This window comes from Spodoptera frugiperda, chromosome 13 (assembly GCF_023101765.2).
Source record: "Spodoptera frugiperda isolate SF20-4 chromosome 13, AGI-APGP_CSIRO_Sfru_2.0, whole genome shotgun sequence".
Lineage (NCBI taxonomy): Eukaryota > Metazoa > Arthropoda > Insecta > Lepidoptera > Noctuidae > Spodoptera > Spodoptera frugiperda.
Window position 1 is genome coordinate 385,001 of NC_064224.1, and position 27,430 is coordinate 412,430.

General features: G+C 35.0%; 2 protein-coding genes across 2 annotated transcripts in view; one reads left to right on the top strand and one right to left on the bottom strand.

The window, feature by feature from the left end:
* LOC118270382 (octopamine receptor beta-2R) overlaps positions 1-27,430 on the top strand; it is a 206,815-nt gene that overhangs the window by 88,988 nt on the left and 90,397 nt on the right. The window contains exon 3 of the mRNA XM_035585956.2: positions 12,261-12,279. The gene's annotated coding sequence lies outside the window, so the exon portion shown is untranslated. The remainder of the gene's footprint in view (positions 1-12,260; positions 12,280-27,430) is intronic.
* LOC118267566 (uncharacterized) lies at positions 7,233-9,902 on the bottom strand. The gene is made up of 2 exons (XM_050697906.1): positions 7,987-9,902; positions 7,233-7,405 (listed from the first exon to the last, which is right to left on the bottom strand). Exons 1-2 carry the CDS (start codon positions 8,657-8,659, stop codon positions 7,233-7,235), a joined length of 846 nt encoding a protein of 281 aa, XP_050553863.1. The 5' UTR covers positions 8,660-9,902.

Here is a 27,430-nt window from a genome sequence, read left to right on the forward strand (position 1 = left end):
CAGAGGTTCAACAGTAACATTTAAAACCTTATAAGAACCACACTGAAGTAAAGCAGTATATTTATTCAACAACCTCTATACCTTCAATAGAAAAACGACTAATTTTATCATCTTTTGGCATTGTCAATTCGAAATTCAATTTATTTTGGTCGATTCACCGTGTGATGGTCGTATTGTGTGCGATTTCAAGCTCTAGTTGCTATTGTAGAAAATATATATCTATCTACATGTGTGGAATAACCTATATACATCTATGTAGATAGGTATGTAATCCGGCTTCTAGATATCGAGTGACGGTTGAAACAATAGCGTTGCTAGTGACTACAAAATATTTAAGAGTGTACTAGATTTACGATTTTGTATTATCGATTAAGTGTTCTAGTACAATATAATTTCAATTATAATAATATGGCAGTTAATATGACTAAGGAAAAGAGTTTGTGGCTATTGAATACACCTCTTGCCTAATGGGCCGACTTCGCTATGGCCTCACAGAAAAGCGACGTAAAACAACGCTTGCGTTGTGTAATTAGTTCAAATTCCTAACATCCAAAAGCCCTGCAACGCACTTATGACTATCGGCTATATGCCTATAGACGGCGGTGATTGCTTGCAATCAGGTGATACGTCTACTCTTTTACCGCCTTATATCATAAAATACATATATTTTTCCATCCACGGATCAGAACTTTACATTTCATATATTTTGCATTCCTTTTAGAGATATATCAACGATATTACACTATTTTTAAAAAGATTAACATGTAATTCGTAGCTTATACAGTCTGTATTAGTAATTCATAATCAGAGAAGATCCTTATAAGCATAGAGTAATAAATCAATGGTCCAATTAATCAAAGTAACAAAGTCAATGGCGCATCAAATGTATACAATGTAGGCACAGATTGTACAATGCTCAATCGTGGATTAATTACATTAGACAATACTCGTAGTTGTCTGTGGATTCGATTGCCTTATTGGATAAGTAGCTAGAGTGGAACTGAGTGTATCCAAGGAAATGTAGCTTGGAAGCTTGGAGTCTGATATTATACTGTTTGGATCTGGTGATTACGCAAATTTCACAGGAGTTTAGTAATAAATTCAAACATCGCAATGTTAGCTATCTTTACCTATATTTTTTATATCGTCATCATCATCATCCAGAAGACGTCCACTGCTAGACAAAGGCCTCCCCTTAGTTCTCCACGTAGAACGACAAGCCGCCACCTGCATCCACTGACTCCCCGCTCCCACTCTGACGATCAATATTTTTTATGTAGAAAGATTTAATACTAGTACGAAATTAATAAGAGTTGCTCTAAAAGACAACGCTAACATCATTTGTAAGTTTTTCTTTTTCTTTTTTAACATTGCGTTTACAAACATACAAGATTATATGCACATGACACTTAGACCTGAAAGAATAATTTGTGAATCACACAAAGAGTTGCTCCGTGCGGGAATCGAAACCGCTATCCGTTGCACGGCAGCCAGTTAATCAGCCTCCTCGTCAACCGCCCGGTTCACGGCAAGCTGTGAAACACTCTCAAAAGCTATACTGTTTTATGACCTGCGTGAAAGTATTTTTTTAAGGATACCTGTGACAAATCTAATAGATGTTTACTTAAGCTTGCCTTCGGAGAGATAAAAGCCGCCTTATTATGTTGCAAAAACATCTTAGTAATCCAATTAATTATATCTAAATACTGTCGTAAAAACACTTTCCGTTTCATAAATAAACTTGTTTATTCCACCTTCAACGTAAAAGATACGTTAATTTTATTTATTGTTTTCCAAAAAACGGTCCGTTTACACTTCACGGAATGTTTGGATACAATTTTAATTGTTTATTGAGATAAAATATTGAAATTATGAGTATAATAATTTATGGCTACATGGTTTTTAGCTTACCTACTTCTTTGTGTGAATGGTGGATGGTAATTAGTGAATGAACGAAAATGAGTATGGTAGTAATTTTGTCTTTCATCTTATTTTTAGTAAATTGGAATTATATATGATTTTAAAACGCATTTCCTACTAGTGTGGAAGTTTAACATAAGTAGTGAAAATTAGGTATCAACATTATTTAAGTTTACCTTCAGGGATTTAAAAGAGAGGTCGTAATGTAAAAAAATTAGGGAATGTTTTGTTACTTTGATACCGTATATATTTGCATTATATTACCTTAATCTCATTTTTACTTGCTTTAAACAAATGAATGTGAAATAAAGTCATTCTGATGTTAATGCTAGTTTTAAACGTAGCTTCCTCTCAGATAAATTAAACATTTTTATTATCCATACCATCCCACGCAATGTTAAGTCATCACAGGACATGCTATTGCCTATATTAGGTAATCGTTGACTTACTAAAGTAAAGAACATCGGGCATTTTTGTATGGGACACTTACCTACGGCGAACAAAAATAAAATTAGGTACGGTGGATAGGCAATTAAATCTAGTTCACAATGGTATAGTTCCCATATCTGTGGGTCGTGGCAATAAGGAGAAATTGGACATTAAAAAAATATTTATAAATGTTTTTGGGCAATAATTGAAGAGGAAAAAGGGAATCAAAAATAATTAAAACAACATATTTTTCTCTTAACTTTTGGCGAAGGACTGCGATGATGATGACGAAGGACTGCGATGTAGTAAGATAAGCTAGCTACCTGCGCGAGCGCAACATAATACCAGTTTTAAGACTATGGGCGAGAGTGAGAACGAAACATGCACATCAACTTGACGGATTTAGTCTGATTGGGTTTATAAAAATACCACGGAGTGATATTTTAACTTACTGAGCGGTCGTTTAGTAATTAGGAAAAATAGTCAACTTAAAATATCATTTTCATTTTACTAATTATTTCCATTTTCCCATTATTGTGAATCAAAATAACTACACAATATTAAATATGATTGCAAACACTATCATTTAAAAATATTTTGGTTTATGTTCGCGACTTTTAAAAAATCGGGTAAAAAACGCCCGATGTCCTTAGTATTAAGGGTTAGAAAATGCAAAAGGACTATATCGTTGGTTTACTGTAAGAAACTCACAAATGGCTAAAAGTCATCAGTTAGAGTTTATAGTACCTTCTACGTTGTTAAAGAGCTCTTCGAAAATTATATTGTAATTGATGCTCAGAACTCCCAAACAAATATTAATTTTAAAGAGCAAATTATCCATATCTTTACCCACAAGTTAACGTCCATAAAAACAAAATAATAAAACTAATTACAAAATAAAAAATGTAATAACACCCTCCATTTCTCTCTCATAAACATAAAATAATTACCCTTTCTACTTCAGATTTTAATACCCGAAAAACTTTTTACGACTACGTTTTACTGTTATACCTATAAAGTTGGCGCGTCGTTTCGTTCCCGTATCGTGAGGTATAAAACAAAAGCCCGAAGCAATTTGTCGCAAATAAAGTTCGAAGGCTCTAGATATATATAAGGGGACCATGAATAATTAACAAGCTGATCACAGACATAATTGGACGGATTTTAGAAGCGTCACGTTGTATCGAAGATGGATGACAGAAGGGAAATGAGATACAAGAAAAATTTGGGTGTTTTATGTTGTGTTTTTAATAGTTATGGCCAATGAAATGGTACGAGTTAATTCTTACTTAGTTAAATGTAACTTTTTTTATGAAACATCGAGCAGACATATTACCTGATGGTAATTAAGCAATCGCCGCCGCCCATGAACACTTGAAACACCAGAGGCTTTACAAGTGCGTTACCGGCTTTTTGGGAGTTAGGAATTTAAGGGTTGTTGTTCGGGAATGGGAATGGGGAAGATTGGGAAGGGGGAATTGGGCCTCCGGTAACCTCACTCACACAACGAAACACAACGCTACTTAACTTGGTTTTTTTTTAACTTTGCCTCAAACCAGTATTTTCTCCTGTGTCGTGTCGTGGGTGCGTTTACAAACATACAAGTTCACATTCAAATGACACCTAGACCCGAAAAATTATTTATGGATCACTCGAAAAGTTGTTCCGTGTAGGAATCGAACCTGCAATACGTTGCGCGGCAGTATCAAACTTGCAGTCAGATTGCCAGCATAAAAATGGATTATTCACTCCACCGATATGTGAATAAAAATTATATCAATAAAGGACGAGGATAAACAATGTAAGTAATGCAACATTAGAGTTCGTATAATAATTTTTTTTTTTACTCAAGGGCTTTGTCTCACAGAATCAACAAGAGTGGATTTGTGGTTTCGGATTTGATAGGGTCTGAGAAGTCTATTTGAATTTTAGATTCTGAAATAAATAAAAATCAATGTAGTCCAACGAGATGTACAACGAATCTTTTAAGAATTTTAAAGTAAGACGTTTTATTTTTCGTATTTCGTGAAACTTCTGTAATCCTCTGTAAACTGCCAGGGTTCGTTATAAGAGAAAGGATCTAATTAATTACAATTTCTTAGGAATCTTTGTCGCAAATGTTATTACATGCCGTAGGAATGAGATTAAAATTTTAATCTAAATTTTATTAGTGACAATTATATTCATGATTGAATTATAATGTATATTTTGGGGCGTGGGATGGCCTTAGCACGGATTTTGTAATTTATTTCGTATCTTACACCTTTTCTTTTACGATGAAAACTAATACTGTATTATTTTCTACTTGAAAACGGGGATTTGAAAAGGCCTAAATTTATTGCTTAATTTCTTACAGTATAATAATAGAACTTACCTGTTTTGTCTCTACTATACATTTTATTTTAATAAAAACCTTCTTCTAAATAAATATGATTTAATACTCGCAATAAATGTCATGATAACTATATAAAGTCTGCGTAAACTTAAACTTTCGTAAGGGGTTTTAAATTATTTATTATTAAAGCTAGAATCTAAATATTTGTTTTCAATATATTTTTATAATAACTATCGTGAGACATACTTAATTAACTAAAAATCACGGTTTACTCACATACATTAATAGAGTAAACTAGTCACAGAGGGACTCTTTATCATGACGTTAAAACTAATACAGCTGTTTTAAGTAAAGTTAATCATAAACTTGGTACAAACCAAGTACATGTTTTCTATAACGTTCTTATACAAACATATAATGTATCTAGTCACTTACCTTGTCATGGTAAAATCGATTAGACTACTTGGTCTTTATACCTCACTCCCATCATCTCATGACCGCAAAATTAAAAACCCTCATTAATATAAATTGTAACATCAAAAAAAAAAACACAAAATGTTTATATAAAATTGAAGTGACAGATTATTTCAAAGTCTTCCTCAATGTTTTTCATAAGGTTGCCATATTGCCATTGAGATTATTTTCACTTTCCGCATTCATTTGAAGGTCGAATTTATTTTTGATTCGTCACAACTTTCTCGAAGTGCGCACAGATGTTATAAATGTTCACGTTATGAGTTTGACGTAGCCATTTTACTGTCAAATGACACAAGTAAATTTTGGGGATTATGTGCTGAACGTATGTAGGTAACAATCGTAAATTTTCGTGTGATGGTAATGATGATGAACGGCAAAAGTTTATGAAAAGTAAAGACTAATGAATCTAATAATATTAAATTAATTATAGCTTACCTATCTTAGGCGAAGAAGGTGTTTGATTAGTTTTAAGCTAAAACAAACATCTTTGCAAAATCACTGATTATGAATGCTACTTGAGTTGAAATTAGTGAAATCGTCTTTTAATATCATTTACAGTCTGCGTGTGTATGCATTTTTTGTATTAACTGTAAGCAAAGGAATTGACACGTTTCATATAAAAAGAACAACTTAATTTCGAATAAACAAGTGTTAAAATAGTACGAACAAAATTCCACTACGTTTAAAATGTTTGACAAAATAATATACTTTTAAAACAAGCGCTCTAACTCTTTTAGACAGCGCTAAAATGAGTTCCTCTGTACAGGAACATAATGAAACATCAGCGAAAAGTTTTGCGTACCATGCTAAAATAAAATTGTCTTCTTTTAGCCATATACGAGTGGTATAGTATACACGTCTGCTTTTAAAATAGTAGACAAAGACTAATTTGACTATTGAGAATTTTGTAAGGAGTAGTAGTTATTACTGGTAATCATTTAGTATTAATAATACTAGGTTATGCTGAAATATTTCCTGGGAGAGGATTTTTCGGAAAGAAGGGAATTAAAATAACTTAATGTCAATTAGACGCTAAGTGATTTTAGGAATCTCTTCTTTGTTTTGGAATAGGGGTCAAACGAGCAGACAAGTCACCTGATGGTAAACAATCAGCACCTTCCATGGATACCCGCAACACCTGAGTAGTCACAGGTGCGTTACCGGGCTTTTAAAAGGAATACACTCGACTAAATTTAATACGGAATTTCCAAAATTAAAATATCTTCATACATCAATGCCTATCCCGCCCTATATCTTCGCAAAAAATAACGTTTTAATTTGTAAGTAACGTATACATAAATCCACCTGTATCTCGCTTTCTCTGTCTCCCTCTTAAAACACAATTACACTCTCACAAACCAACGCAACCGTTATAAAGTCAACCCAACCCACTCTTAATTCCGAGTTTAAAATTAAAATTTTAAATTTCTCGCCACTGCATTATTCGCGAAGAAAAACCCCATATTCACTGCAAGAATAAAAATGTCTTTTAGAAACGTTCGCTTCAAAGTAAATGGTTTTCTAGGCCGTGGGTACTTTCGCCAACGTGGCGTAGGTATTTTCTACTGAAAGAAATATGGGTGCTTGTCCCCATTTTCAGCTGAAGAGGCAAGATTTCTTGTAGAGGAAGGGTTTATTAAAATTATTTTGATTTATAATGTGTTGCTGTATGGCATGGAAGGTTCAGTCTTGGTCTGGGTTGGATTTGGTATTATATTTTTAATAAATACTTTTAGGTTAAGAAGTGTAATTTTATTAAAAAAATAAATACAATCGACAAGAAGCCGTTTATTTTTAAATCTTACAGATTTTAATCAATACAACATAACAATTAATCAAATACTGCAAACTTCAATAATTAAACAAAACGATTGGAAAAATGGCTTACGTGACCTTAATAACGACCAACACAGATTATCACAACCCTTCCGTACAATCCGAGAGCTGGTGAGCAAATAGGAGCATTTCTTATTAACAACCTCCTTTCATAGACTACTTCAGGGTAGATAGAAACTCATTACATGATAGATAGAAACTCCTTACAACTCCTTACATGATAGATAGAAACTCCTTACACGGCCTCTCCTGACGGTGAGTCGTCCTCGACACAGTTTCTTCTTGTGATCCCGCTGGGACCGGCCACTGGAGAGGTTGCAACACCCTCATCCAGCAAGGGCATGGACAGTGCAGCTGTAGGAGCAAACTCTATTTGCGCTTCCGTCTCCTCGTCATCGTTAGTTTCATCTAAAAGTGTTCAGGAATACAACATAGGAACACCCAATCTTGCTAACCAATCATTCAGTCTCCACTCAGTCAATTCATTCCTCATTCTATCAGAACTATCTCACAAGACGCACATTCATCGTTCTCAAAGAAAAATCAAACAAACTACAACCAAGCCAAGGCATAAACTGTGAGTTTCCAAGGCCTGTATGCCTAATCTCCCCGGTTGACTTCATCATTAAATCACCGGAGAATCCAATAACATAATCTGCAAAACAGACCCACTCGTACGAAGACCGTATTCAAACGTACGAGCGCATTCCACACGCAGACCGTATTCGAACGTGTGAAGCTTCCCGACACGCAGACCGTATTCGAACGTGTCGAGGCTTCCCGACACGCAGACCGTATTCGAACGTGTCGAGGCTTCCCGACACGCAGACCGTATTCGAACGTGTCGAGGCTTCCCAACACGGTGACCGCAATCATCCGTGCTGAGGCATTCAACAAGCAGAGTGCATCATACAAGTGAGGTTCACCATTTAGATAATATTCGTACTAATGAGCCTTGCATGACTGTCAACATTATGAGGTCAACTTACTTTCAAAAAATGCGGCACATGTTTCAGGGCTCCACTCACCCCGCCACGGCACCATGAACTGAACAGCAGCCTGCGTTGTTTTACCACAACTGCCACCGAGCAAACGTAGCGTGTAACGGCCACTAGGTAGAACTTCCACCACCTTGTATGGGCCGCGCATGCCGGAGTCGAGTTTCCCTGCCGACTGAGAGTATTTGATTACAAAGACCAAGTCATCAACATTGAATTGGCGTGGTGTACTCCGTCGCTGGTTAACTTGCTCGTCTTGCTTGATTTGGTTGTTACTGAGGAGTTCTCGGGCTCTGCTTCTTGTGATTTCACGTAGTGCCTCTCTGTTAGGTGCCAAACCCTCGATTGCCACATCACGTACTAGCGCTCGAACCACAGGAATTGTAGATTCTGTGCCTATTAGAAGATTCAAGGGAGATACCTGCGTAGTCTTCTGTCTTGTGATGTTCAGCACCAGTTGTAGTTTCCACAGAGTTTCCGACCACTGCAGATTTTTGTGGTTGGCTTGGATGCGTAACATGTTGAGTATTGTCCGCATGTACCTTTCCGCTTGACCATTTGCCTGGTGCATCTCTGGCGTGATGTAGTGCAGGTTGCAGCCAAGTTCGTTAATCCATGCCACGAATTCTTTAGACTCGAACATACGTCCTTTGTCCGTGACCATAAGTTTTGGCACCCCAAACAAGGAGATAGCCTGAGTAATGACGCGTTTAAGTTCCGTAGAATCTTGTCGGTAAATAGGGTAGAGGATCCTGCCAAGCCTAAAAGTTGTCGCACCTGCTTTACGTTCTCGGGAGGCAAAGAGCTGACTAAGGCTTCCACTTTCCGTGGACTCGGCCTAACCTGACCTTACGTTATGAGTCTACCTAAATATTCGACTTCAGTAACCAGAAACGAACATTTGGCCAGATTTATTGAAAAACCAGCTATTGTGAGAATTCTAAGTACCTTACGCAACAGTTCAATTCCCTCGTGTACCGTATTACTCAGAAGGAGGACGTCATCGACATAAACTAACACGTTACCCTCATTAATATGTGCGCCCTTCATCTAACACGTTACCCTCATTAATATGTGCGCATCATCGTTAGAAGAACGCATTGAACGCGAGTGTGATCTCGACCGGTCGCGAGGAGCACTACGAGAGCGATCTCTACTACGCAATTCGCACCTAACACGAGTACGCGACCGATGCACTTCAGTATTGCGAGAATCATGTCGATCTCGGACACGCAAGCCATCCCGCGAAGTTCGTTGTCTGTCGCTCGAATTGCGGTTTGATCTAACCTCACTACGGTCGCGAGACCTACGAGAAGTATGCCGATCTCGATTACACGAATCGCCTCTGGAGGGGCGCCTCCGTGGACTAGGCATCCTTGTACGTCTCGTAAATACAGCAATTAAACACAAAAATAGTAAAAAGAAAGAAAACTGAAGTAAGCAGTAGTTGTAAACAAAGCAAAGTTTAAAAGTTAACGGTTTTCTTGTTTTCAACTGATTTACAAATTCAAAAGCAAATTAATGTTAGTGTGGGCTTATAAGTCCTTTATCCCACTTCTGATTTTAGGTTAAGAAGTGGAATTTTATTAAAAAAATAAATACAATCGACAAGAAGCCGTTTATTTTTAAATCTTACAGATTTTAATCAATACAACATAACAATTAATCAAATACTGCAAACTTCAATAATTAAACAAAACGATTGGAAAAATGGCTTACGTGACCTTAATAACGACCAACACAGATTATCACAACCCTTCCGTACAATCCGAGAGCTGGTGAGCAAATAGGAGCATTTCTTATTAACAACCTCCTTTCATAGACTACTTCAGGGTAGATAGAAACTCATTACATGATAGATAGAAACTCCTTACAACTCCTTACATGATAGATAGAAACTCCTTACAATACCTATACAAAAAGGTTGTAGCAAGTTATACTACGATATATGCTGAATTGCGTATTGAAACAGCAATTAAAGTGATCGCAAGTGTGAAGGCTGGGCGAGCCTGGTCCGATTCACGGTCGGGCAAAGTATTACTGGGCTTTTTTCGGTTTATCAAAAATTTCTCAGAAGTAGCACGAAGTCTGAAAAAGTGGTCCGTAAGTAGCAATATGCTCACCTCCTATTACATGGAACTTATAACATAAATTGTGAAAAGTGGGTGTACATTGTACAGTTGCATTTCATGCCGTAATGTACCCTCTGTATACCTCTGCCTACCCCTTCTGGAATCAATGGATGTCGATGCGTAAAACCGCATAATATCAGTAATTTAAAAAACGTGTGAAAAAATTAAACGGAATCAAAATACTGATTTTATAACTTCACAAATATGTATTTCAAATAACAGAGGTGTCAAACTACACAGCTAAAATATCATTTTAGTTTTATTAAGCAAAATTCTATCTCAATAACATGCCACGGTGTCGCATGCCGCTAGCGGCTACCGAGTGCAAATTATGTTTTTCATTTGATTCGTATATTGATGCATAAAATTGCTATCCAATAATTGACTACATTCATAACACTTTCATTAAATTGCTTGCAGGATTTATGAATATGGTTTTAATCATATAAAGAGATTTTTAGAATTGCAATATATCTTTTGTAGCTTTGTGTGATGGTAATGATGGTAACCGATGTGTTCTTTTTCTATTATAGTATTTATATAGTACTAGTTTCTACTATAGTATAGTATTTATTTCATTACCAGGAAAAAAAACTGATTTATCATAAAGCATCCTAAATTAGATCACATCTTTGTTGGAAAAGAAACCTTCAATATACCTATATACTTATACTAAGTAAAACCTTTGAAATTGAGTAATCTAATAAAATAAGGGGTTCATTTACCTGCTGAGAAAGACATAAATAATGCCTATCAAAATGCTAGCTCACAACATAATTCTAATACCAAACCGTAAATAGTACAAATCCTAACATAGTTAAGAACTAAACCTAAACCTAAAGTAAGCAGAAAAACACAGAACAAACAAACACCAATTGAACACAACTTAATCGAAAAGATCAATAGACCCACTCATTCCCTATTTCTACTTCATCAACTAAAATACAACTCTAAGCTAAAATAACAATAAAGGTTACATTTGTTCTACAATTACTCGTATTGTATTGTATCAGATTTCTTATTTCGTATTCCTTCATCGGATTTCTTAACTTGTATTCGTAAATTTCTTTACTAAGGGATTATTTTATCACGAAACGATTTTACTTGTAATACTATTAGTTCTAAAAACATTTCTTATTCGGTCAGCTAAACAAATTCTTTTCATACTAAATTCCTATTTTATGAAAGCCAAAGGTATTTTGCTATGTGAAATATTTACGTTAAATACTGGTCAGAATTAAAATTCCGAATTGGGCTAAAAAGGTTCGCGTGCCTTCAAAGCTATGAATGCTTTATAAAAGGGCCTGGCGCATTCTTGAAGAAAATCTTAGTTTCAAAACTGTATTGTAAGATCCCTTTACAGGTAGATGTAGCCAAAAGCCGGCAAAATATTTTGACTGAAGTATGTACTTTGTCTGGAACATAAAAGACAGAAATGTAACAACGTAACTTAACGTAATTCATGATGCAAAACCTACTTTTTGTCACATATTATAGGGTGTTAGGTAGTGTATTGCCTTTATATTGTGCTATATTGACAAGCGTGGTGATTAATGCTCGAAACCTTCTCCGTGCGAGAAGCTTTGGTCAGCAGTGGTCACTTATAAGCTGTTGATGATGATGATGACAAGCACTTTGCTATTATCTAGAAATTTTTATACATCCAAAATTCCTATAACTGACTATCTTGTTGGCCGAGTGATTGCAAGTGCGATTAGAGGGCAAGAGGTCTTAGGTTCGACTCTCAGGTCTGGCAAAGTATAGATGGGCTTTTTTCGGTTTTTTGAAAATGTATCAGTAGTAGCACGGTGTCTGGAATTATGCCCCTTTACTTATCCCTCCGCGGATAAAAAGCGTGACGATAGATTCCTATATTACCCATGTATAGTTTTTCTTAATTTGTTAGTCATCACTTGCAACCACTTGACCACTGATACGTAAAAGACAATGAAATTTTTGTCTCAACATCATCGTTAAAAATAAATAGGTATACTTCTCAGAAATATTCCACTTTTAGCAAAGTTATTAAAGTGTATAAAATATCAAGAACTCCCCTCTAGTTAATAAAATTCTTTCGAAATGTTTCTACTTTAATGATTTTTACTAATTAATTAATTTTATGTTTTGTTTCAGATTGTACGCACTTTGCTGGGTAAGTGAAAATAAGGAATTCTAATTAGGGACCAGTGACCTTAATACGAGTTTGCTTTACGTTTGAGGTAATCGAAACGACATTGCGTTCGTCGCTCTGATTGGTTGGTTTATTCAAGCCGACCAATCACCGAGCGTTTTTGCAAACTCATACTAGGGGTACAGGAAAATACGGTACATTAGTACCATTTTATAAATATAGATGTCCAACAAGAATACCGTTTGATAGTTAGCTCTCACGTTTTACACATTAATATTAATTTACGTCTGATTTGTAGTCGAAAAAACCAATTGAATTCTGAATTTTAATTTAAATATTATACAATGTGATAGGGGTGAGACTTCTAACCCGTTAAGCCTGAGTACTACATCTAATTTTATCAACAAAAGTCGGGGGTCGAAGGGGTCGAATCGTCCCCCTAAAAATTATGGCTATTTTAATATTTTTTTTTTACTTTTTTTGATATCAAAGGTTGTATACGTCGTAGAAACAAAAAAGCGACAAACGGTACCTTGGCTAACTAATTCATTACTTTTTTCATATGTTTGATAATGTTTTGGTGAGAAATAAAATCATTTGTGAATTATTTTTACCGAAAAAATCACTATTTTCAATTAGGGGTTCAACCCATATTATTATTTTTGTCGATAAAATTAGATGTAGTACTCAGCCTTAACTGGTTAGAAGTCCCACCCCTATCACATTGTATACATTACGAAATAGCAGATCACACCAAAACTTGATTAACTATCACATCAAAAATATTTAAAAACACATAACAACCAAAAACCAGAACACATCATCAAATTAGTTACCATGTGACACAAAAGAAGAAATAGACAGCAAAACAAACGTAATAAAACCGCATTATCACACATCAAAACACAGACACCTAAAATAATCAAATCTATTTCACTTCCCTCGACTCTTTCACACATCACCGACCTTATAGACTACAAAGACTTACATAACACAGACAGAAAAGTAGCTCTAGCATAAATCTTTATATAAATAATATTACGCTTCTAAAAGCATAATATGACTGTGTCCTTTGAGTAACAGGATTTGGGATTAATGGTGTTACATTTTGCCTTTTGTTTTCTGGTTCTGTAAGTAGGTAGGTGAAGTTATGTTTAAAACTTAGGTCATTTTTTAGTAACCATTCATCTAACCAGTCAGAGTCGATTTTCACTATTGTCGTTAAATTTCATAGACTTTGTCTACACAATAGATATTTTTACAGTTTTTTTTATTTTACACGCAGTCGTGTTGATTTCAATAACCGATTTCAATCTAAAATCTTTAGATTGAGATTGAGATTCTTATACTCGTTCCAAGATTTGATTTTAGGTATAAGTTTCTCCAATAACAACTATACCGATAATTCACGCATTGAAAATAGACGGTCGCATAAAAGATTTTCCCACAAAACCATAACAGTAAAAGCTTTAAAAAAATACCATTACAAATTTAATCCAAATTAATTCGTTAAAACACAATCAAAAGCCTTTTAAAGGATATTATTTGTATAACCACGTGCCTATTATTATTAAAATCCAAACCTTTCAACGGTCGTCAATTAAAAATTCAAAAGAAACACTCGTGGTTTAAAAGGTTTAATAACAAACTTGAACCCACGCCATTGATTCTGAAGCCCTCTCATTGTCGATAGAACTTCATCAAAATCAAATCGTTTAAATACAAAGTGGGGTCTTATTAACCCTCCTTGTGTAAGGTTTTCATTTTTGATGAACGTTTTTCATTAAGGATAATAAAATTTTTCATTTTTATTTGTTGTTATTATGTGGCTTCTTGTTTGGTATATTCGTACCTATATTTTAATACATTAAAAAGGTACATTTTGCTGTAGGTAACAACAGTCTGTGACAGTTTATCCTGAACTTGTAAACCGTTTTTTAACTACATCTACAACTACATCATCCATTCTACTTAATATTTAAATCAGTACATAATATTATTACAATTGTTTAAAAACCTTGCTTTTATGTTGTACTAGCTTCTGCCAGCGGATTTGTCTACGTTCCCATGGGATATAATATATCCTATCACCTAAGTCAGCTCACACCTATTCTTTGTACTAAATTTCATTTAAAATCCATTCAGTAGTTTCAACGTGATTGATGGATAAACGTCTTCTGGATAAACGATTTATAAACTGTACGAATCTATTTGTGATTTATTATAAAACTGAAATTTTAGAACACAAACGTTTAATTTGACTAATTTATCCACATTATCCTAATCATTATATCACATGGTAAGAAAAGCAGACATTTGCATACCCATCAATCTTCCTATACACAATAATTTACCAAATATTAAACTGCCAATAAATTGGAAACTAGTACGCTATAATAATGACAGCGTCACTGGGAGCGCCACCCAATTCCCGCCATTTATTGCAAGATGGCCGCCTTGACAGCGAAATGACATTGCAGCTGTTTCCTTCTCGTTACATTTTTAATCTTAAATTTGAACAGAAAATAGGTTTTATGTGATGTGTAAGATTAATTCTGTTATGTAGGAGGAACTGGCAGGTTTGAGGTGTGGATTTAATTTAAAATTACGTTGTATTATTTTTTATCTAAATTAGTTTTGTTTTAATTCAAACATGGTGGTATGTCAAATGTGCAAAGAATGTTCATGCAGCAAGATCCACTATTGTTTATTTCAGTAAAGTTTTTTCTATAGTAAAGTTTTTGTTCATTACGTTATTTGTTTTGGTGAATTAAGAATACAAAGAAAGATAGGTATTTAGTTAGAAAAATCTTTAAATATAATATATTTTTTAAAATGAAATGGTCACTAATAATGTCATTAGAACACGGATGAATTCAGTTTATCCATGATCATGGCGCTTGCAACAGTGTCGAAATATCGGAAACTCATTGAAATTAATAAACATTGTAAATATCCCGTCTCAAGTTCTAATGATATGTATTTTTTCTATTTTAAAATAACGAAATAATAACATAATACAATTGTTTGTACGTTTTTAAGACAGAACACCTATCTCGCTTACACTAGATTGTTCACATATAAAACTTATCTTTACCAATCTCGTTCTACACCGACATGATGTTATGTTGATTTAATTTTAAACGCCTGTCACATTACCATAAGCACACAAGACGCAGAAGAAATAAACATTTTGACATAAAACGTCCCACGTTCGCTGCGAGTAACATCGGAAGATACATCGTCATTTGGCGACGTATCCTCTCTCAGATACGCAAATGCGATGATAGGGTATTAAATAAATACATATTTACACATGTATTATGTTGTATATAATCATGATATTTATGGTGTATTTTAAACTAGACTGCTTCGTTGGTCTAGTGGTCGCAAGTGCTGTAATATGCATTTCTGTCTGTGTCTACCCCACCGGGGATAAAGGGGTGACGATACGATACAATATTTAAAACTAGTTTGTTTCATGAAGGTAGATAGACAAACACAATTATTTAGTTTTCAGCCTAATTTTGGACAAATGAGTTAGTTAAATAACTTACATTGCACCTGGCCATAACAGTTTAAAAAACTATACTAGCTAGACCAATGGTGCTTTCATTACTTGATTGCCAGGCGGTTTTTCGTATGGTAGACTTTCTTAAAGGTATCAGTAGTACGAGCTTACTTTATGTTGAAAGAAAACGAAACGAGAGCGCTTTCGACGCTCTGATTATATGGGTAGTGGGTAGGAAAATTCTAATAATAATAATTGCTATGAATCGTTTTAACTTCAGTTCAGCCTATCGTTCTCTAGAATAAAACAGGAGCTGATCTTTTATATAATAGGGTTAGTAGCCATTATAAAATTTTCCGTAGGCGTCATTTATCGCTTCAATGATTTAATATTTATGTTCTACTTAGATAAATAATAGCTTATATTATACCCACGCAATTTAGTTTAATGTAAATTATAATAAGAAGAAATTATAAATAAAATTCTATTTATTTTAAAAAATAATTTAGTATGTCTCACGAAAGTTATAATAAAAATATATTTATTTTATTTTCTTTATTGAGTGAAAAGTTTAAGTTGTATAAACTTTTAAGTGGTTGCTAGAACGTCTAGCTTGCTTGCTCTGAGTTTATTTCTACTATTCATGTCGAGCTATGCTTTAAAGAAATATAGTCTAGAATTTACAGCCTAGTAATTAAAACAAGTACACTACACTAGTATACTACAAAATCTACTACGACACTAACCTTCTAAAACGACACAAATGCCCACAATTCTCCCATTCAAATGTGTGTTGTGACACGTAGCAATTAGAGTACACAATCAAATAGCCGTTGACAGCTGCAGTCGTCACCACCCACTCTTTGTGACGATGTACTAGTAATGTGGAAGATCTTTGAGTACTAATTAACTGTACATTGTACCACGATGTATGTCGATGTCAGGGACTTTTGGCACCGGTTAGGGCCGAGTTGATTTTAGTGCATCTTTTTGGGTAGTATTTTCTGGTCTTGTTTAATGTCTCGTACGCCTGTCTCCTACTTTGTGATTGTGTGAGTTTCATCTTTGATTTGCTTTCGTTTTTTGATACATTTAGTAGATCTTTTTAACAGTGTTAAGTGTGGGAGAGCCATGCTTCGGCACGGATGGGCCTGCTCGACCGTAGTAAAACCACAGGCCTCACAGAAAACCGACATGAAACAATGACTGTGTTGTGTTTCGTTGTGTGAGGTTACAGAAAGTCCAGTTAGCCTCTTCTCAATCCCCGATTTCCCAACAACCATTAAATTCCTAACTCTCAAAAGGCCAGCAACGCACTTGTAACGCCTTTGATATAGGGCGCCGGCAATTCCTTACCAACAGGTGACCCGTCAGCTCGTTTACAAATGATTGACAAACATTAAGGTTTTAAATAATTTACTAATTAGAACAGACGTTTTACCACACACTTCTAAATAATATTTTACTACCATTGTTTTCCTATTGCCTGTCTTTTCCTTTTCATTGCCCGTATTTATGAATGCATTGCTTTTTATTACAGTATAATTAAATGACTATCTCTTATTTTGAGTAGAAGTGAGATTGTAGACTCAATCTCACTTATCCGAACCCAGAAACCCAAACACACACTCAAAAAGGTAATTTAAAAAACTAAAAAACCCGACTGCGTTTCTTTATAATATTAAAATGAAAAAACCCTAAAACAAGAAAGTCATCGTAAAATTGAAGCAGTCGGGACCCATTCTAAATATGAAGACTTAGTGAGGGCTGGCTTTCTAGAATGGGTCCCGACTGCTTCAATTTTACGATGACTTTCTTGTTTTAGGGTTTTTTCATTTTAATATTATAAAGAAACGCAGTCGGGTTTTTTAGTTTTTTAAATTACCTTTTTTATTTAATTTTTTTTAGTTTCTTTATTTTTTTACTTTGATATATCTAGTGTCACTCTCACAGTAAATACGAATCAAACGACCCCTATCAAGCGGAAATCCATCGAGTCGTTCAGGCTAGAAAGTGAGAAATATTCGAATTTGGCGCCAAAAATCCGCCATTTTGTTTTTTTTATTTTGATATATTCAGTGCCACTTTCACAGTAAATACGAATCCAACGACACCTCTCAAGTCAAAATCCATCAAGCCGTTTAGGCTAGAGAGTGAGAAATATTCGAATTTGGCGCCTAAAATCCGCCATTTTGTTTTTTTATTATTTTGATATATCCAGTGTCACTCTCACAGTAAATACGAATCTAACGACACCTCTCAAGTCAAAATCCATCAAGCCGTTTAGGCTAGAGAGTGAGAAATGTTCGAATTTGGCGCCAAAAATCCGCCATTCTGTTTTTTTATTATTTTGATATATCCAGTGTCACTCTCACAGTAAATACGAATCTAACGACACCTCTCAAGTCAAAATCCATCAAGCCGTTTAGGCTGCAGAGCGTGCCAAACAATTATACATACATACATACATACATACATACATACATACATACACTCGAAAAACATAACCCTCCTTCTGGCGCAGTCGGGTAAAAATAACTTCGACAGCCACAAAAACCGTCTACAAATCATTATAAAACATACGTTTTCTAAATAAATCTCCGCCACACAGCTAGCTATACATAGGAGGATGCGAAGATAATTAAGCGTTTCCATTTGGCACTCGGCACATCCACGTGGTGTAACTGTAGTGGAGTAGAGGCCATTATCAAGGTACGCGGCAGTGAATCACTGACCTTAGGTTTGAATTGAACTTTGATATAGGGATGTAGTTCTAAATATTGGGTATTTAGAAGTTATGTTGCCTGATATTTGCGAAACAATAAACGGATAAATTCTTATGTCAAAATTATTTTAGTTTTATTTGGTTTTATTTTATAGGTAACAAATATACTTTTAGACGATTTAAATATATTTTCTTTGAAAATACGTATGTTGAAGTCAGTTTTTTTAAACGTGGTTTTATCTAGGACTAGCTGACCCGGCAAACTTCTTGCCGCCTCAAACTTTTTTTCTACCTTTTAAGCCTTTCCAGAGCTAGCACAAATAATTCAAGACCAGATTTTGCCAAATTAGTTCATATATGCTTGAATGTTAGCTAGACTAACGAACAGCAATTGCAATGCAATATGAAATAGATAGATTATTCACATTGTTTTCACTTATACAATTCATTTTTTTCATCATTACCTATCAAGACGATGTAAACCACAAATTCATCAAAGAACAGCTGATAACAAAATTATAGGACCACAGATACAACTAGTACACGAAACTACTAAAATGAGAGTCATGTCTTATTATTTTGTCGTTCTATTGGCAACGATTCAATTTCCATGATGGTTCCGCATATTTACTGATGTCACTTAGAGAACGCACTCGACGTTTATACTGTCCAATTAAAATTTTACTATAGCTTTCATCATTTTTGAACTTGGACTTGAGAAATAATAATAGCAAAAAGTAGTTTATATTTTCGAGAATAATTTTGTTGTAATCATCGAATGGGGTTTTCGAATTTCTCAGTAATGGCAAGAGGCTCCCTCCCTATTATATAGGACTTCAATAAAATAAACAATCAAAAGTGGCTGTACATAACATTGTATAGCATTACGTGCCGTAATGTGCACGTCTGCCTACCCCTTCGGGGATAAAAAGGTCGATGACGTTGCGTAGTCATCGTGATCTTGGAAAATTTTGTTCAAAATTCTGTGTTCAACAAAAATATGCTTTTACTTTTTATTTAAATGTTGCCCTATACTAGGATTTGCACCCGTGTCGTGGGTGCGTTTACAAACATATAGGTTTACATACACATGGCACTCAGACCTTTAATAATAATTTAATTTGTGGATTACATACAAAGAGTTGTTCCGTACGGGAATCGTTGCAGAGTACCTAGCCCGTTGCCCAGTCACTGAGCCCAGTGCTTATTGCATCCAACAGCTGCCTCTGTCGATTTACTAAATCTACTTATTTGTTTAAAAATACATTGTAATATCGTGTACGTAATATACATTTCTGAATTAAAATCAATAACTGGAACCTAACAGAAATAAATAAATATATCCCTGTAGAAACTACAATTATTAAAAGACATTACTTTACTTTTAATATTGCTAATTATATACCTATGTTTTCTTTAATGGAAACTTGGAAATATAAAAATATCTTATATTAATCTACATAAAAGGAACTTTCTGAGTAAAACTTTAATGGTTACCAATAAGTCTTACCAGGAAAGTTATATGTTAATTCGTTTTAATTATAGAAATTCTTTAAAATATTCGTTTCCTAAGAAATGGGCTTAACGTTTCCACCAATCATATTCACAGGTACTGGTGGAAACGGACGCAGCCAAGCTGTTTTTATATGGAAAGATGCGTGCTATCGATTCTCTTCGGCTGGCTTCGGCTTCTCTGCTATCAATACATCGCATACTCGAACTGTGTATCTTCCTTGCTACTTTGCGGCGGCGCATCTTCGTAGCACAGCTAACGGGTGTCCCAATAAGAACGCAAGATTTAAATTTGGCGGCATTCGAAGTATCATTGTTTGACATTTGAACACGTGTTATTTTTTGTTAGTATAAGGTACGAGGTTAGTAAAAATGGAGCGCTTGTTTTTTTTTTAATTTTGATATATCCGTCACACGATTAAAAATGAGCCAGGTCAAGCGCAAACAGTCAATCATGATGTTCGGTATCGTAAAATGATAACCAGTCTTTTCGTACCTCGAATTGAAGAAATGGATTTGGAGGGTATGTGGTTTCAACAAGATAGCGCCACATGTCATACAGCCAGAGAAACAATTGAATTGCTGCATCAGTCATGTCCCGGTCGTGTTATTTCACGTTTTGGAGACCAGAATTGGCCGCCTAGATCATGTGATTTATCACCATTAGACTTTTTCTTTGGGGTTTCTTAAAGTCGATGGTTTATGCGAATAAACCGATGACGACTCAAGCCTTAAAAAGGAAATTGGACACTGTATTAATGAAATACCGCAGCATTTATGCAAAACGGTCATTAAAAATTTCATTGAAAGATCGCGTATGTTTCAGCATACCAGCGGCGGCCATCTGCCCGATGTATTGTTCCATAGATAACCTCATCCTCTCTACTTTACGATATTTAAAGCTTTCACGATTTTTTTAAAAATATCTGCGTTTTATTTAAAATTTAAATCTTGCGTTCTTGTTGGGACACCCTTTACATACTTAGTATCCGTGGAAACGGTCACATCATCTATTACATCTTTGTTGCATAGCTACATAACACATCTCTGGTAGAAAATCATCTTTATTTTGATAAAAAATGCATAGGTTAAATAACAGTCACACAGTAAAATAAATTAAAATAGCATGTGGATTAAAAATGCTATAATTTGAATAAATGTCAACATGTAATTATTATTGCAGTCATTACACTCAAGATCTTGAAACTATGTGCACACGGAAGAAATAATTATTTTGAGTCACTATAAATAAGCGGCCGCGAGAATCTTGAAGAGATTTTATCAACTACGTGAGATACAGTCTACGTAAATATAAACTCTTTCATTTCTATGTAACAGACAATGCACAGCTGAAACTGATAACTGTGGTGGTGTCTGGTTGGTGTGTTGGCTGGGCAACTGACTGCCGCGCAACAAATCCGCACGAAACAACTATTTGTGTGTCATGTGTATATGTACTTGTATGTTAGTAAACGCGCCCATGACACAGGAAAAAATCCAAGTGTGGGGCAAGGTTTTTGAAAAATGAATCCACTGTACCTAGGAAGCTAGGTAGCATGTATGTTATTCGGAAAGGAATCACATATTTATATGTACGAAGTCATAGGCAGAAACTAGTTCAAAATAAAACATTTAAAATGTTAAATGGATACGTCTGTGGCGACACAACGATATGGTCACGAAAAACCGCGACATAATTATGCAATATTTTACCAATTCGAAATAAAGAGGTTGTCAATAATAATGATATTGGAGTGCACTTGACTGGACTGAATTAATTGTGACCTGATTTATTTAATTGTTCTTTATTGAATGAAATACTATATTATTGTTATTTAAATATTTAAAGGTATTTTTTTTAAATTCATAGAGATGGTTTACTAGGGTGTTCGTGCCCTTGTCATACATTGATTAACCTTTTATAGTCAATATACATAACATATTTTACATATTTCATACTACACTAACCACTAATATTTAAAGGGTTGAAAAGCGGACGAGTCGATTGATATGCAATCAACATTAGAGGATTTGCAAGTACATTGCTAGCCTAAAGTGTTACCAATCGATCGATAGTCGATCGAAGCCATTGATCGATTGGTGTGGTAGTTTTAATTGATCGATAGATAGGTACCGGTTGACTAAACAATCGATTGATTGCCGGCTATATTCCATACAAAATTATTTATGACATGGTAGCTATCAGGGTAGATAGAATCACTTTGTGGCTTTTAGGAAACAGGCAGCCGTGGCTTCATCTAAAATTCAACCAAATCCGGTCCATGAGTTTGACCTCAAGCTTAACCAGGAAATGTATTGTACCGAAGTTTTCTTTGTGTAAACGATTTGTGTACACCGACATTTTAGGCATTAAAGTGATACTATAAAGTGATTCAAATTTTATGTTAATAATATAAATTCATATTTACACTAGTTTCTGCCAGCGGCTTCACCTGCGGTCCTATGGGTAAAAATTATCCTTTGTGAATACCAGGGCAGAATCTACCTCTGTTCCTAATTTCATTTCGATCTCTTCAGGCATTTTGACATGATTGAGTAACAAATATACACGCAAACACACAAACTCACAACCATTCGCATTTATGATATTAGTAACATTTACAATACAATTTTTTCCGTGAATCAATGTTAAAATGCAACCAATTATTAGATTCGATAAGATTAATGAACCAATTTGAAAAGGCAACAGATGAAATAAGACAAAAGTGCCCATCTCTCGACCAAACTCCTGCTGAAATAAAAAAAAAAATCTTTCGTACATTTGATTCCCATCTCCTTACACTAAACGACCGAGAAAAAAAATCTTAATATCCGCCGAACTACCGTGTTTGTACCGCATCCAAACTGATAATACTATAATATTGGCAATCGGCCATCTTCGCTCATTACGAGTGGCGACAAAAACTATTTCGGGACCATTTCAGTGCACGACGGGTTCAGCCCGACCAAGGTCATTCCCGAGGTCATAGATTACGGTAGTGTCACAATAATTATGGTAATCGGTTACGACTTTAATTGTATGTTATAGACTTACCCCTTAAGATAGTAGGACTAATCATTGGTGAAAGATAGTGTTGTAGATAATATTAATTAGTTTTAGAAGTACCACCTGTATAAAGTGAAGAATCGTTATCTGTTCAGCGTGAAGATTAAGGCTAAAAACTATCCCCTTTCCTACTCCTGCTCTTATAGCCGAAGCCGCTCGAGCCGATCTTTTGCAGCTCCGTATTGGGCATCGGCCCTACTAGGCTCCGTCTCTGTTGGTCTGATGGCTTTGTGAGGCGTACGCGGAACGCAATGCACCCTACGCACGGGTCTGATTCTGAGGGCTTATTACAAGTTTGTTTTACGATTAACGAGATCCAAACGAGAGCGCGATTAGCGCTTTGATTGGTTAATTCATTCGCGACGGCCAATCAGATACGGTACCAGCCTACCTACATTGCGGATATCGTCACTCCATCTAGCTGGAGGGTGCCCTACAATATGTTTGCCTACGGGTACTTACTACAGTAAAATGAAATAATCAAATTAAAATATCAATTTCTTAAAAATAAGTATATTTGGGTAATTTGCGTTGTTTACATATTTTCCGAATTCTATAAATGTTTGTTTACACACATAAAGAAGAAGTTCCAAATTCTTGTTGTATAAAAATAATACTGATACAAATTACGTCGAATGCAGATGTTAGTTGTAAGATAGGTATGTTATTTTTTTAAATAATCATTTATAATATATTTTAAGAAATTTTATTTTTCGTTGAAATAGACTATTTATTTATTTAAAATATTCCTCTATCTAGTCTAGCGCCTTTTTTTATTAAAAGTATTTTTAGACCTTTTTATTATGTTAATTTGTTTGTATAAAATAATGACTAAGAAAAATAAAGTATCAATATAAAGTAGATTTAATTATATCGAAACTCCTTATAATAAGAAATGTAATAAGTATCATCAAAAATTATTTCAAGAATAACTATGGGGGTACTTTTCCACCAGCGATGTGCTATGTAGCTATGCTACGAAGATGTAATAGCTAAACGGTGAAACTATGTGAACATTTCCACTGATACTGAGGTATGTAGCAATGTATCGATAGTAAGGAAGCCATTCATAGCAGACATCTATTGCATGCATCTTTCCACATAAAAAAACAGCTTAGCTTGGTGGAAAGCAAACTCATTGACACGGATCGCAACGTAGCATAGCACATTTCTAGCAGAAAAGCACCCTAACTGTAATAATAATATCCATCAGTTGTAAGAAAACATTAATAATTACGATCTTAATTTGCTTTCGCGGAACATTTTAATTAAACATTCACAAATTTTAAATGAAAATTCGTACAATGATTATAATAAAAATTATAATTATAGAACAAACAACCTATAAAATTACGAATAATGTTTATAAATAGTCAATTAATAAAATGTCAATGTCAAATTAGTTGTAAAAAGCACTTTATTTCGTAGCCAGAAAAAGCAGTTTACGTTGTTTTAATAATATACTCTGGGACAATCAACCTTTAGTTTAATTTTCTTTGAATAAAATATTCTTTCAATTGTCTTTTGTGCTGGCGTATTCCCAACTACTTTTAACTAGTTTTCACTGGTATAAGCTGCGTAATGACAACAGAAGGCTTAGTACGGGTTTGATTTATGTTTAACGAGAACGCGTTCGGTGCTCTGATTGGTTGTTCGTTCGTGCCGGCCATTTGTTTGTTTTTCCTTTACTTTTATATTCTTCGATTTTATATAACTAACGGGCATTTTCAATAACAATAATTTGTACATTTGTCTGTTTGGTATAGAATTTTGATACGTTTTGTATGTAGTATAATATGATTCCAGAGCTGCGGATTACCTAGCGATTTTACCGGGGCTTCGGCGTGAAAAGCAGGAGTAGGAACGGGTGGTTTTTAGTCAGTAAGAGTCTGATACTCCCTCTCGCGTCTCCAAAGGTGGGAGAAGTCATTGGATTTTGCTCACTTAAAAAAATGATAATATTTATTCCTAGTATCTGAATAAATCTACAGGTAGACTATTGAGACTAAAAAGTAAGACAACATTATTCCTTTCAACGACGTATCTTGTTAATACCAACCAGTTGACAATATTTATCGTATCTTAGTGTTGATGTCGGAACCGTGTTCTTTTAAATAAATCGAGCCACCATCAAATAAATTCGTTAATCTATAAATGTTTATGTTTGTATTTCTAGAAGAGACACGTATTTAGAGTATTTTTACCAGGTTTCCGCGTGTTTATTTTTCCATTAATCTTCAGATTTGCTTTGATATTTCTTGAAGTGTTTATGTATAGTTTTAGTTATACGTTAAATATAATGTAATAAATAAGTGTTAAGTATTTGAATCTTGAGAAAAGTAAAATTAAAATCTTCGTGGGTTGTGAAAGGCAGATGATAGTTGAAAAAATGATTGCCTAATTATTAATACCGTCTGTATAATATACAACAGGAAATATTTGTTTTTTCCAAAACTGCTTTTCTCACTTTACTGGGTAGCAGCAGAAATCTTACTGACTGCAGTAATTATGAAAAATCTGTTTCTTTTTCTTTAAAAATAAACATTGTCCCATACTTGGATTTTTCCTGTGTTGTGAGTGCGGTTACAATTATACAATTTCACATAAATATGACACCCAGACCCGAAACAACAATATGTGGATCACACAAAGAGTTGTAGTTTTGTGCGAGAATCCAACATGCTATATGTTGCACAGCAGCCCATTGCCAAGCCACCTTGCCGTGGCAGTGATTAGGAATACTTTAGAGTCAGTTAGGAATAGTCTTTTGCAAGATTACTAACTACAAAAAAAAAGTGATTATAAAAAACTTTATCTTCCTTCCTTACCTTTTATTACAACGCCATCAATCGAAAACTTTACGCCAAACAGAATTTGCCTACGAAACTCGAAGATCGAAGGGGAAGTTTACAAGAAGTTTTCAAGGCTTAATGGATTTGGTTCACTAAGTAGATGCTTGCTTTAATACTGGAACACCGTGTTCTTAGTAATTTGAATACGGTTCAATAATGCTGCTTTATAATTAAGTACTAGCTTCTGACAGCGGCTTCGGAGATGTTCCTGTGGGATACAATGTATCCTTATGAGGACGGGTGCCCATTTTTTTTGAGGGGTGAAAATCATACAATGACTTCTCCCGCCTTGGGCGAGGCGAGAGAGAGTGTCAGACTAATACTGACTAAAAACCTACTCGTTCCTTCTCCTGCTTTTCGAGCCGGAGCCCCGGTAATCCCGCTAGGTAGTCCGCAGCTCCGGAGAAAGAATCTCCCTGTGACTCGAAACTAGTAGAGCTTTTCTTAGTATATTTATGGGAGTATGCTGTTATTTTTTGGTTATTAAAGACGTCGTCACACGTCGACTCACGATAGACGTCGTCCTTGACTAAAGCTCGGCACTCGACACTTACAGCGTAAAGCCTCGTCTTGCACTTGCCGAACTGGTCCTATATCACCACAGAATTGAGATATAAGTATAATATCCATACAAAACATTATTATTATATTGAACACACACACAACGTCACGCCTTTTATCCTCGAAGGGGTAGGCAGAGGTGCACGTTACGGCACGTAATGCCGCTATACAGTGTACACCCACTTTTCACCATTTGTGTTAAGTCCCATGTAATAGGGGGTGAGCCTATTGCCATATACCGGACACGTTTTCAGTCTCCGTGCTACTACCGAGAAATTTTCAAAAATCCGAAAAAGACCCGAGCAATACTTTGCCTGACCCGGGAATTGAACCCGAGACCCCTTGTCCGGCAGTCGCACTTGCGACCATCAATCGACCAACGAGGCAGTCATTATTATATTGAAATTGTTTTCATTATAAGCTGTACCTACATGTACATGTTTTCACAGTTTTTGGGTTAGCTACTCGTAACACAAAATAATATAGTAATTCTTTTTTATTTTCTATTCATGCTATCATCACTCTATATGTCTATCCAAACATTCACAATATTTGAAATAAAAAAATCTTTGAAACCATTCTCCACTTCCGATCATTTTCATGTTTCCCGTCTTCTAATGGCGCATTTCCTGTGATGATTTCTTACTTCTGTTCATAAATATTTCAAGAGTTCTCAATGCCATTGTCAGATTACAGAATTAGTATGCATTTAGAGGTTAAAGTAATACATAATTATTAAATGTGCTTGACTAATATATCATTTATGATTTTTAAAACATTACTGATGACCATAACTGTTTGACAAGAAACTCTACTAATCCCAACCCATACTACAGGCTCATCTTCATGAGCAGTGTTTCGTAACACACGATGCAGCAACCGTCATGCTGCTCTAGCATGGCTTGCAACTAGTCGAGTTCCTAGTCAAATTACGCAACTAAGCT

Excerpts from the sequence above, each read along its gene's own strand:
- LOC118267566 (XM_050697906.1), bottom strand. The coding sequence starts at position 8,659 with ATGGTCACGGACAAAGGACGTATGTTCGAGTCTAAAGAATTCGTGGCA. Across the intron at positions 7,406-7,986 it reads ATGTGCCGCATTTTTTGAAA|ATGAAACTAACGATGACGAG; the intron begins GTAAGTTGACCT and ends GAACACTTTTAG.